Source organism: Callospermophilus lateralis, unplaced genomic scaffold, assembly GCF_048772815.1.
Source record: "Callospermophilus lateralis isolate mCalLat2 unplaced genomic scaffold, mCalLat2.hap1 Scaffold_250, whole genome shotgun sequence".
NCBI lineage: Eukaryota > Metazoa > Chordata > Mammalia > Rodentia > Sciuridae > Callospermophilus > Callospermophilus lateralis.
This window is the reverse complement of record NW_027513332.1, coordinates 1,351,574-1,365,543: the sequence shown is the minus strand read 5'-3', so window position 1 is coordinate 1,365,543 and position 13,970 is coordinate 1,351,574. Positions and strand designations below refer to the sequence as shown.

The window sequence follows — 13,970 nt, the reverse complement described above, 5'->3', positions numbered from 1 at the left end:
CTGAGCAGATATAATCACTAACAAACCGCTCCCTCTTGTGGAATCCTTCTAACTTCTGTAAGCTCTCAGTGGGAATACACAGGAGGGGTGGGTAGAGTTTTGTTGCACTGATGGTGTTCTCTGGACAGGTGCCTCTTTTGGTTTTAGCTTTTATCGGTGTTGGTACTTTGTCTTAATATATAGGAATTTTAAAACTTTTAACTTCTTTAAAATCTTAAATTGCAGGTTAATATGGCTATGAAAGGGCCCCCTCCTTTCTCAGGGGTACCCTTCATGGGCCCCCCTATGGAACCCCCGATGCGACGGCCTCCACCACCTCCCTTTTGGTATGGACCGCCATCTCAGCTTGGTGGGCCTTTTGGGCCTCGGCCAATTTCTCCACCATTTGGTATGATGATCTGAACAGTAGTGATTGACTTATAAATCACATTCATCTTTCATTTCTATTGCTTGCTAAAACAGTTGGTTGCTATCTCAGGTCTTAACAATGAAAGGATACAGCTGAGTACATTTTAACTTTTCCTCCAGTTTTTTGGGACATATGGGACACTACATAATCTTATACTGAGATAGGCAATAGCTATCTCATAGACAAGGATAAGGGGCTATATAGAGAAAAGCCAGAAATATTACTTCTGTAGATGTTTGTTGAAAATATGTTGATATGCACTGCAATAGATGAAAAGGTGGATGAGACACATGCCATAACTTAAAATTTTGTCACAGATATGAAAATCCTATAACATAAAGTTTGTAATCACCCATAATGGAAGCATAGGCAGTAGGTTATAGAATATAGAAAAGGAAAAGTCAAACCCTCCTTACCTTGAGAAAAGTCAGAGGGAAGTGTTAAAGAGGAGGATTTAACAGTGACCTAATAAATGTTGCTGATTTAATTAGGTGGCTGTGGAAGGCCTTTTCCAGGAGGGCATGCACCTTGATTCTGATGGCATGTGTAAAGTCCATGCTGAAATACTTCATGAATTTTTAATGGATACAGTAATAAATAGTGGGATTTCCTTTTATCAAAATTTCTTTGATATAGTAAAGTTCTTATTTCATAATCTATCATCTTGTCATGGTAATATAGTACTTCCAAATATAAATGGAGCTCTTGTGAGATAGAAATAATTCTGCAATTATATAGTAGGGAAAGATAAAAGATAAGCCTGGAGCTAGGTAGAGCCATGTTTAAATCCTTAATATGTTGCTTCATGGCTGGTTGGCCAGGCTATAACCTAAACTTGTTCCATTTCAGTTTGCCTCATCTGGCAAGTCAGGATGTTCACCAGTTGATGTTCTAGGCTTGGGAGAAATTAAAGACTATATTAACATACTTGAAATCACCCAAGTTCAGAAATTTCTGGGTATTTACATAACTTCCTTTTTATTTTCCAGGTCCTAGTATCCGTCCACCAATAGGCTTCAGAGAATATGCACCAGGTGTTCCACCTGGACAATGGGATTTGCCTTTTGACCCTCGTGATTTTTTTCCAGGACCTGCACCATTTAGACCTTTAGGCTCATTTGGCCCAAGAGGGTACTTCATTCCTGGTGCCCCATTACCACCTCCAACTCATGGTCCCCAAGACTATGGGCCACCACCTGCTGCAAAAGACTTAATGTCTTCAGGTTTTAAAGATGAACCTCCACCTACACCCGTTTCTCAGAGTAGTGAGGGCTGTTCACAGGCCTTTAAACAGGGCCCATAAAATTAACCTCTGACACTTAGTCAGAAAGTGGACTATGAACTATTCATTGTGTTGAAGGATTATTGGCTTTAAAATATAAAAGTTTATTTTAAATGGTTTATGTTTTTAGAATGAAGCTGCCTTGGCACAGTATACATTTGGAGCCAAAATATTTTCCCCCTAAATATCCCCCACTTAAACTAGAGTATCCTTCCAACTTTAAAATGTGCAATAAGGAATACCTTTGTTTTAGTTAATGTAGCATATACAATTGCTAAATGGTTTAGAATGTCATAATTATGGACATTTCCTGTGGAAATGCTTTAAGAACATGTATTTCCAGTATCCTATTTTTAGTGTATTCCAGTTGATAACAGAGAAATGGTGTTTTATAAGCTTGATTTTTCTCTTTAAATATCTGGTCGCAGAGACTGTTACGCTAAAAATGTTTACTCAAAGATCATAAACTTCATTTTCCTTCTTGCTGAAGTTCTTTGTTGTAATAGTTCATAAAAAATTGTTTATTAATATTTCCCAAGTGTCTGTTGATTCATTGGATCGTCATGAGACTTTGTGCCATTGGGGAAGCATGTAAACTCACTCTCAGAACTGAAGATGGTGACTTGGCAGCATAGTTCCTGTTGCTCACTGTTAAGGAGGCTGGACCTTGGTCAACTGTGGACTTATACAGAGGAATTTCTTTTACTTGTGAGAAGTCTTGTGGCTCTATTTTTGTAGCACATTCATGTACTTTTTTCTAACCACTGTCCATGTGAGAATGGTTTTCTGAGAATGAGTTTACATTAGTAGCAAGAGTTGTTTGACCTGAAGTTCTACTGCTTTTGCCATTATTGCATTAAAACAGTAAAACATAGGGTGGTATGTTGTGTCTATAAAAAATAAGGAAATTTCTTTTTAAAAAAATGTGCACACACACTCTTCTCTTTCCCATACCTTGCCACTGATTTTCAAGGAATATGATAAAAAAATTAGTATAATCCTCTAAGAATGAATGAAACCCTAAGGCTTATAATGTCCTTAATCAGCAACTATGGGCTGAATTAAATTCTTTTTTTTACTGATACTCAAATATATTTTATTTAAAAATCAATTAAAGCAAGTCCTGAATCTGTAACTACTGTCTTTAAAACAATGTTCCTAAGAACTAGCTCTCCAGAGCTGTAATTTTAATTACAGCAATTTTAACAGTACATTTTAAGAGGTTTAAGATTTAAATAAAATTATAAAAGCCTGGTACTTTTGTTTACTGCTAGACCATATTCTTCCATTCTTTAAAGTTCTAGAAAGTAATAGGATTGTTGGAACCTAGAACATATCATTGTTCTTTTTATGTCCCCTAAGTATTCTCAAAATAGGGGCAAAAGCTTCAGTGTGAAACAAAATCTCTGTGAAACAAAATCTCTAAACTACTGAAGATGACTCAGAATCAAAAAGAATTTGAGTTCGTTAGGAAGAATTCAATCTACATAGCTTCCATTTAATATCAGAAGCAGCAGCTGTGTGTAAGAGAAAAACCATATAATACCTTATGCCATTTTTAGCCATGTAAAATAAAATTTAAGTCACAAACACCAATTTTGAATGTATCTTTCAACCTCTACAGGACACATGGCAATGCTGAAGTTACTATAACTTCTAATTTTAAAATAGCATTTAAATAAAGGTGATGTCAGCTAGGAAGATAGATTTTCAAGGAAAGGCAGATTTATTTTTTTATTCAAAGCAATAGTAGTTTTCCCTCTAAAGCCTTTTTTGTATTTATTCTATTAGTAAGCTATAATGCGTTCTATGTAGTTTATCTGAGCAGTTCTGAGCCCACCCATAATTTCCTCTCCTTACATCCATCTGATTGTACCACTTCTGTAGCAAAGCCCAAGGTAGCTGCCCATATACCGGTTGTGAGAGAATACTGTCCCTTGATTCAATTATACTTTTGTATCTCAAAAGTTTTAGAAGTCCTCTCCAGCAAATTGTGTTTGAGTTTAGTTACTAAAATCATTTCATTTGTGAAGCAGTAGTGTTTCAACCTGAAAGTATTACTGCTATAGTTGTAATTATTGTCCAGTGACTCATCCCCTCCCACACTAGAAAGTAAATTTAAACAACTAATTTGTGAGATACAGATTGTTTTGTGTTAATTGCTTCAAGATAAAACCACCTTTTTTGGCAGGGGAGGTTTGGTCATTCAGGTCTGAATTAAAGCTAAGCTAATGACAATGTTCAATTTAAGTTTGTTTAATGCTGATGAAAGACATTCATACAAAGCATCCTCTTTTTTTTCATATAACCCCATTCTTTGGTGGCAGCTGGGATTGTGGCTCAGTGGTAGAGTACTTGCCTAGCACAGGCAAGGCCCTGGGTTTAATCCTCAGCATCACATAAATAAATAGAGGTTAAAAAAAAGCATTCTTATGTGAAGGATGCTAAATGTTTCTTTATATAAATTATCACTTTGAGGGGCTGGGGTTGCGTGTGAGGCACTGGGTTTGATCCTCAGCACCACATATAAATATAAAGGTACTGTGTCCATCTACAACCCCAAAAAAAAGGTTTGTTTTTTTTTAATTATCACTTTGATATACATGTTTTATAGTCTATGAAAAAACAGAAAGAACAATGTATCAGTTTTGCTACATTTTAATAGTAGATTTTAAGGGAGCAACTTCAACATCAGTAACATCAAACAAAAAGGTACTGAGTACTCCACAGGGTACAGAGTGCTGCCAAGCACCTTGGAAAGTTTACATGACATGGAGAAGATGAGGCCCTTCTCTTGAGCAGTTTACAGTCTGGAAATTTTGACTACTCAGAGTTTCAGTTGAGTGAACATTTTATTAAGGCAAATTCTTCATTTCCTAGAACTACTGTAGACTGAACTATTTTTGCACTTGTGAAATTAACCCAATCCAGATGAAAGAAAAGACTAAATTTGGTTGAGAATTCTTTCAGGCTCATATCGTTTTATTAACATTCATCTAGTAAACAAAATTGACCTAACAGACAACTGAAAAATTAAAGACTAGATCTCTTGAAGTGCAAGGGCTAAAATTACTGTTATTCATTTTAAAAAGCAAACAGATGGTATGATTAGGGTTTACACTAGTTTAAAAATAGGCCAAGTATTGCATTCCCTTCATGCATTGTTAATTTAAAATAGTGAATATTAAAATACATGGGTTCTACATGTAACCCACAAAAAAGCTCCTCACAAATCTTTATGTTCTGTGTATCAAATATCCACCTTATGTACTATGAAAGTTTTATTTATGTCTCATCATTAAGTTAAAAGTAATGTAAATGGTGAAATTATAATAGGCTAATGACCTGCATATTTTCATATGAATGTCAATATATCTAAATAGGAAATAAATGGCAGTTGTATCTACTTATATTAAAAAATAGAATATCTTTCCAGATTTTGCATACTCATCACTTTATAAAGACAAGGTATGCAGGTTTTAAGGTTTCACAGTCAGTTGTCAGAAAAACAGCAGTTGTTCCTGCAGTATCTCATTAGCATCTGACTCAATTATTTTTAGATGACATGATTTAAACCCACCCAAAAATTTGTAATTATTCTGAGAGAGATGGTTTTAATGTTAACCCTAGAATCATTAATGTTAACCCTAGAAACAATAGCAATGTGATGTAGAACAACTAATCAACATGACTAAAAATATGCTCACTTTCAGAAAAACAATCTGGTCATCTGGAAAAAAATCACAGCTACAATCTGCGGGGCACTCCCATATAAGATATTGATCTGGTCAAGGCACACTATTTCTAAGTAGAACTATCAGATGAGGGTGAATTTAGGCCAGCTCTAAGGAACAGCCTATAAGACAGACCATAAGTGATCCAATTTCCTTTCAAAGCAATCTGGTACTATTCTACCCACTTCAATTCAAAAGTTTGAAGTTAATTCAAATCAAAAGACCATATTGGAGCAAAAGTGAGCAAATGTGTAAACTCTAGCACATTCTTATTGCTGTATTTTAAAGTTTGAAGATGAGCATACGTACCACAGCAGTATTGTTCCAGGAAGCAGGGTAGGAACAGTGGTAAATTAGGAAAAAGACTATTAATTGCACAATTAATAGAAAAGTAAAAACATGTTTCAAAATCTACAATAAACCTTGTATCCAAAGGAGTCATAACAATGAGGTGCTGGACTTTAGTTCTGTGGTACAGCTTTGCAATGGACTCACTGGCCTATAGGTACGGCTCACTTCCTGCCTCCTGAAGGATGAATATGCTACCCAGAGCTATGATGGTTTGTACTGAGTGGTAAAATTCACAGAAATTCCACATTACTCATGTCAGAATCATTCCTTGTGCAAAGTTTGATGTAGATGAAGATAAAGTGGTTTCTTGGTCAATAACTGCAATTTCTTTCTTTTAAAGTCAGTGGGTTTCTTGTATCTGTAACCACAATAGAAAGATGATTGTTTAAAATACTTTGATGATTGATTTACTCCAATGTTACATTCTAGATAAGAGGGACTAAGAAGAAACATGAACTAGTAACCATTAGTACAGTATGAATCCTATATGTATATCACTTACAGTTCTATTACAATTGGCCCAGGTTTAATCTCATCCATCTCCATGAAAGCAAAACACTTGGTGCTGGTAAACCTTTTTTTAGGCTTGTAGTGTTTGAATTCAAAGAAGATAGCTGCACCTAAGGAATTAAAACAAACCACATAAGCCAGAGACCACACATTTCTTATGTGTCACCAGAAGCCTATGATTTTACAAAGTAACATGTGTCAAACAGTCTGATGACACAACTGTTGATAACTCACTGTGGCTGTCACTCCAAGCTCATCTACCATGTCTGAGTGACATTTCTCCATATCATTTAATTCTACAAAGTACAACAAAATTGTATAGCAAGAATGTAAGTTATGTACACAGGTAGAATCATAAACTACCAAAGAATATAAAATATTAAATACCACAAGAAAAACAGAAGTTACTTAAGTATCAGCAGTACCTATAAAAATGGTTTCAATAAGCACCTATATTAGAATAGAAATTTAAAAGAGTTCCTTTGATATTTTATTTCTCTCCCTCCTGAAACCACCATGCCCAGATTGTCCTTTCCATATTCTTACAAACTAACTGCCAGTTATAGTATCTTTTTACCCAAAGCATCTTGTTGAAAGAAAAAAAATAATTCCTTAACTGTTAGAAAGTAATCATTGGGTTCCTAAAAGGACTTAAGGTAATTATTAGAGAACCTGCTTCCTTAACTCTGTATTATGAGAAATACTTCCCTGTCAAATAATATTTAACCACATTATTACACAACTAGATAATGCAACTGCTAATTCTCATAATTAAAAAAAATGTTGATTTGACTTTCTTTAAGTCAATATTCATAACTATGTGACATAAGATCTTGTTTTAAGTACACTATCAACACAAACCCAGATAAGTACTGTCCTTAAGAAGTCCTTAAGAAGTCAGTAACTGATAATTACAAACCTTTGGTTAATTTTTCAATATGCTTCTGGAGCTCAATGTCCACATTAAAATGAACATATGTATCTTCTTTTCTTGAAGCCACAGGAGTATCTTGCACAGGAGTTAAATCTATGCCATTCAGATCTGGAGAAACAAATAAGTTTCTGCTTATGAGCATTCACATATACAGACAGAAAATCTAGAAACTGCAAAGGTTACAGTTCCTAAAGAGGCATGGAAAGAGCTGAGAGGAGATTCTCAGGCTAAGAGATTCCTATTTGGTGTGAGCAAGTATGTGAGAGTTGTTGAAGTTCATGGGGTATGTGGAGAGAAATGAATATAGACTGGATAGGAGACCTCATGAAGGGGACAAGGAAGCCTTTACATGGCCAAGTGGACAAAACTTGATCTTCATAGTGAAGTGGTAAAAAGAACAAACATGTTTTCCTTAGGGAATAGTCCACTATATTTTTCTATGCAAAAAAATCTGGAGTATATAATTTGCCACAATGGAGCTCTGCCACCAATTTCTAACTTTGATCAAGTATATGGCTTATTTAGAAAAGCCTTTAAACCTAACCTTATCATAATTTCCCTGTTAAGAACCAAAAATGGATGAGAACAGCCAACAAAAACCCTTTGGTTAATGAATAATTTTTCATATATATTATCTAAATTCTGGTTATACTGTTTACAACATACCCTGAATTTACAACAACCAGATGGTACATTATATATAGTTTTAATTTTCTGGGTTTTAAAATCTCAGTTTAATCAAATTCAACATGGACTCATTTAATAACTCCTCAGTGTTTATGTGTTATTCATTTATGTGTCTCAAAAAGCTCAAAAACATTTTAGTACATTTAATAATTAAAAAATATTTACATAAAAATATTTCAGTTTAACATATGCAAAGGTAACTTAACATTTACAACATCATTAAATATTTTTGTGTTTTAAGTATACTTTCTGAATGAGTATGCAGTTTTACAAATGGTCTATCAAACAATGTAAATATTTTCCAGTATACTATATATTTGATAACTAGTAACATCGGAATTTAAAAGTGTACCAGTATTAGTGCTGTGGATTAGGTTCTTTAAATAAATCTTTTTCTTTGTGGTCATATTTTTCTTTTAATTAGCACTAATGAACCCATGGATCTGACTTTATTTCTGCAATTGATAAAAGTTCCTCCATTTAATTTCAGCACCGATCTGTTCCTTTGGTGCAAAACTACAGATTAAAATAAGCCATTTGTACTAACTATAGTTATTTCTGTAAAATGGTATCATTTATTCCTTAATCACATCTTCATCCCACGGGATTGCTCTCAGGGCATGGATGTTATGGACGCACCCTACTTCCCTGTCCCCTGATTTTCATCTGCCTCTGTAGGACTCACCTATGTAGATACCTCAGTAGCACAGGAAGAAGAGGGGCTGAAGCAGGAGAGATGGGAAAACAGGACATGGGGCTTTGTGTAGAAAACTACACACCCATGGAAGGTGAGGAGTGCTATTGTTAATCTACATCCTGAAGGCTGTAGCTGCTGTTAAGGACAATGTGTATGTTTAGTCCGCACGTTAGCTGGAATCTGAAGAGCAAAAATCTATACAAACTCAAAAGCAAGTAGGAAATATATTTTGTAAGTCTTTCAGAACTATGTTCTGTTATGATCTCTTCTAGGATTTTGCCTCATTATAGAATGCATTAATGTAAGTTGTCACATATACAAGACCATCCCCTGTCAAAAACTTTGTCCCATATGAGAAAAAACATAATGCAATTTGCCAGTTATTTACCCTTTACACTAACTGTAATATAGGGATCAATGCACTGTCCAGGGTCTTTCAGACCAATTTTCTCCATCCTGATAGTGAGTAATGTCATTCCTGGTTCTGATGGCAACCTTGGTAATAAAGTACCTGGCAACAGAGAAACCTCAATAAAAGATAGCTCCACCAATATTTCAGAGTAAATACTTTGACAAACAGAAGATATAGCCTACCTCTTAAGAACTAGCTAGGCATTATGTATTTTTATGTCCAAAATTCATGAACATCTGATTTATACTTTTTTAGAAAAATATTTAATTTTACACATAATATATCTGCATTTCCCAACCATACAATCACCTTTAAGCAGAAATAATAATTTCTATAATAATAGTGTATAGTATGTATAATAAAAGTTTGTTAAAAACATCACTTGAGGAAGCCCAATTATACATAATAGTATAATATGCTCACATAATATTTATATTCCATATGTACTTCTATATTATACTCAGCATCTTAATATGAAGTGGTAGAACAAAGACAAGAAAAGCTTTTAAAATACTTGTTATTCTGTTCTAAAGTCTGAGACATTTAATATCAGAGTTGATCAATACATTCTTTCCTTTAGTTACTCCTAATAAAGAATAATTTACAATTTGATATTTATGTTTTAATTTAACTATATAGTCTAACTTCTATTCTTCATTCTATTTTGTATGATTTATTCTAAGAAAGTAGTAATATACAGACTGCCATATAAAAGGGCCATTTGTATAACTGAACATTTTCCCCAAAACCAAGTAAAATTTTTAAAACTAAAACCCACCCAGAACAACATGACAACATTCACCCACCAAGAACATATGAAGGAAGAAATCAACTGTTCAATATGTTCCCTTTTTTGAAACTACCAGTAGAGAACAGATGCAAATAAGCTGATTTTAATCAAGTATGTATACAGAACCTCAAAATACATTTAACAAAAGATTTTGGTTGATGTTTTTCAAGTTTCTATTCATCAATGTGTTATGCTATTTTTAATGATGAGTTATTTGAAATACATGAAGCAATCAACACACTATATTTGAAAATACACATTTGATTGATGGCAAATGTGGCTTGAGGAAATTTTGGGAGGTGATGGGAATGTTCTAAACTTGTATAGTGGTGACAGATGCAAAACTCTATAGAGGTGTCAAAAATCAATGAATTTTATTCTTACAGAAGGGAAATGTTATGATATACAAATTATACCTCAACAATGCTGTTAAAAATGTATTACTTTCTAATTTAAACAAATATGAAGACAATACAGACAAATGCAAGAATGGGAAGGCCTGGAGGCTGCATTCCACTGTTGCATTAACAAACCTAAATGGGCTCAGGCTGATATCATTAAATATATACATAATACCTTTTTTATGCATCTTCTTTGATTGACAAATGAGGGTACTTTTAGAAGAGGGGCTTGTACCTGGACATCTGGGATGAACTTCAGAGAGCTAAGAAACACCTCTGAAATTTTATGAAAAATGTGAATATGTATACATTGATATTTATATACATACATATTCACATGTATGTATATCATATATGAATTTTTCTGCAGAAAAGTTCATTCTATTATGTAGTACATGGCTGTATAAATATGCTACAGTTTATGTACAAATTCTTGTGTTGATAGATATTTGTTTTACTCCAAGTGTTTGGATATAGTTAACAAGGCTATTATAAATAATCTTCTGAACATCTTCTGGTGCCCATAAGCACCCATTTCTGAAACAGAGGAATCACTAAGTCACCTGGCATGTTACCTCTGCTGGGAGCCATCAGCCAAGTAGGTATGACAATTTCCTTGCCAGCTACTCCCATGCTGTCTAGTGGAAGGAGTCCTGAAAGGTGACCTTGCTCAAGGACCAGGGTGGATCCGTGTTTAGGGTGTCCCCGGTTTAGCATAATAGGAGATTAGAGTGTTCCCCCTTTAGAATAAGGCATATCCTGCTGCCTGAGTTCCTCTTGAGTTCTTAGGGTCAGACAGTATATTTGGGAGACCGAAGCCCAGTGGAGTGGTGGATTTGGGCAGAGAACCTGGATTCCCCCAGAACGTGTTTGTAGACGGCCGGTGTGAGTTCGGAAATAAAGAATTGCTGTTTGAATCTACAAGCTGTGTGGTGGCTCGTGATTTTGTGCCCAGCCAGAGACTGCAGCAACCTTCATACCTACTATGTAATGACAATCCATTTCCCAAGGTGGTTGTGCCAATTTTTATTCCTAGCCCAAGTGCAGTAGTGTTCTCATTGCTCCACTTCCTCATTAGGTACTGTTTTCTCAGATTCTTCATGTTAGCCAATTTTGGTATAAAGAGATCAATCATTTTAATTTGCATTCCTCTGAAGATTAATAAGGTTGAGCACCTTTTCAAATAAATCAAATAAATGATTTCCTCTTTCTGAAGTGTGTTCAAATATTTTGCTCGATTTTTTATTGAGATGTCTATCTTATTGAGCTGTAGGAGGTCTCTATTATTTTGCTGGACAAATGTTTTACAAATAGCTTCTTAGTTTTCTTTTATAAAGACTTTTTGTTGAAGTAGAGCATATACATTTTAAAATGTACAAATTGTTAGCACAGTTTGCTGAACTTTCACAAAGTGAATACACCTGTATAACTAGCATCAGATCTAGGAAAGATACGATCAGCCTCCTGAGAGTGTCCTTCCCCACACCCTATCCAATGCACTCTTCCAAAAGATAGCAACCGTTGCTAATTTCTAACACCAAGTATTAGTTTTGAATATTAAGAATGACTTTTGTCTGCCATGGTGTCTTCTGATTATGATAAATACTTACTGCTAGTAATATCAAATTTCTTAATATCTTCCTTTACAATCAGTGTTTTTTATGTTATATTTAAGAAAACTTACCCCACTCCAAAATCATAAAGGTATTATCTTGAAAGCATTTTATTGTTTTGCCATTCACACTTAATTCTTTTTTTTTAAGAAAGAGTGAGAGAGAGTGAGAGATTGGGAGAGAGAGAGAGAGTTTTAATATTTATTTTTTAGTATTTGGCGGACACAACATCTTTGTATGTGGCGCTGAGGATCGAACCCGGGCCACACGCATGCCAGGCGAGCATGCTAATGCTTGAGCCACATTCCCAGCCCCACACACTTAATTCTATATGTCACACAGAATTATTGTCTATGGTGTATAGTAGGAGCTTTAATTTCATTCAATTTCACATAAATACTCAATTGTCTCAGCACTACTTATTAAAAAGACTGACATTTTCCACCACTGATCTGCAGTCCCACCTCAATCATAAATCATGTGGCAATCACTTTCTGAGTTTTCTGTCTTACCGAACTGTTTATCCTCTTATCACTAATACAGTATCTTAATTCTATAGCTGTATAAAAGGTCCAGGAACTGCAATAAAAATTCAGATGAGTTTCAGAAAGAGTCTATCTATATAAATTGCTATCATAACATTTATTTAATAGAACTTTATTTGACCTAAAAGCCTTCAGAAATAAAGACCTACAGATCCAGGGAAAACTCCTGTTTTTATGTTTATGTTCCATGAAGAATGGATGGCCATGTAGAAATGACTGGAAAGGGGGTGTGAGCTAATGGTAAAAGGCTGCCAGGATCCTAGCAAGCCCTGTCTGGTAGGATTCTTCTTGGCCTCTCTGTATAGCCTTCTTTCCTTCTGGACCTAAGGCAGGTCCTGTCTGAAATGAGGGTTTTTAAGGGAGGGGGTAAGGGAGGGTAAGGGGACAGGAAGGGAATAGCAGGGAGGGTAGAGGAGAGAGAGAGAGAGAGAGGGAGAGAGAGAGAGAGAGAGAGAGAGAGAGAGAGAGAGAGAGAGAGAGCTTTCTAGGTTTTATGAGAGAAGGCTTTGGGAGAGAAGGGTGAAGGACAGGAGGGCAGGAGGAGGGCAGAGGCTTTGCTGCCTAGGTTGCTTTCGGGATTCCAATCTCCTTCAGTTAGAAGTTCTCAGCAGGCCAATTATTATTATTTATCAGCGATAAATTAAAGAATCAATAGCATTATCAACACCAACTCTAGTCTCAGAATACTAAAAAAAATCAAGAATAAGTTATTTTTTTACTCATCACTTAACAAGGTTCATTTTTTGATATTAACCTGTTTGTTTTGTAATTTTAGAATGTTTTAGGAGGTCAAAAGACTTTAATCTCAGGCCATGTGGCTCACAGGTTCTATGCCTGAGCAACAAATGCTGGAGAAATCTAACTAACTGAAGGCAAACAGGTGACTAAAATATGGGATCATTAAAACTTTTTTACATTTTTTTATTTTGTCTTCATATTTATAACATACTTCATTAACTATTAATTTATGTACCTGGATATCTAAGATTCTATTCATCAAGATTTAGATATTTTAAGTCTTAATTCAATGATGCCGGCTGATCATTTCATAAACAACTCCTAGACAGACTTCACAAATTTTATAGAAGTGGTATAGTGTACAGTCTTTGTTCCTTTCCTTAAGCATATCAGCTATTTCCTTTGTGATAATTATTTTCCAGGACTAAGATCCTAAGTCTCTTAAATCTATTGTGGATATTAGCACTTATTAAGGAAAAAAGAAAAACAGCCTTTTAAATTGCAGTAACATAATTTTTTTGAAGTAGATTTTAAATATTTTAAAAATACAAATATATTTGGGCAAGAAATACAGCTAACCCTCTGGGGGCTTTTTCTCCCCAAACTCCTGTAACTAAGAATTAATAAACACAGGCCTATGGACTAAAAACTTGCTTAGGTTTAATTAAAAAGTTATGCAAAAAATTACTCCCATTTCCCCTTGTGCAAAAAAAGAAAAGTATTAATAAGAGTGAATTAGGTCACCAGGATTTTCACACTGCCTTTTCTTAAGAGATGAGGAGAAGACTAACACATATTTTTCACTATCTACAGGATTAAAAATTGACTTAAAACTAGTTACTCTGAGCCAGGAGAAAATGGGAGTTG

At 34.8% G+C, this 13,970-nt stretch overlaps 1 protein-coding gene and 1 pseudogene across 1 annotated transcript in view; one reads left to right on the top strand and one right to left on the bottom strand.

Annotated features, from left to right (window-relative positions):
* LOC143389168 (transport and Golgi organization protein 1 homolog) overlaps positions 1 to 2,286 on the top strand; it is a 40,107-nt gene extending 37,821 nt beyond the window's left edge. The window contains exons 28-29 of the mRNA XM_076842410.2: positions 226 to 388; positions 1,399 to 2,286. Of these exons, the coding sequence (XP_076698525.1) occupies positions 226 to 388; positions 1,399 to 1,712 (477 nt within the window). The 3' untranslated portion in view covers positions 1,713 to 2,286. The remainder of the gene's footprint in view (positions 1 to 225; positions 389 to 1,398) is intronic.
* A 3,727-nt stretch (positions 2,287 to 6,013) lies between these two features.
* LOC143389169 (axin interactor, dorsalization-associated protein-like) overlaps positions 6,014 to 13,970 on the bottom strand; it is a 162,210-nt pseudogene continuing 154,253 nt past the window's right edge.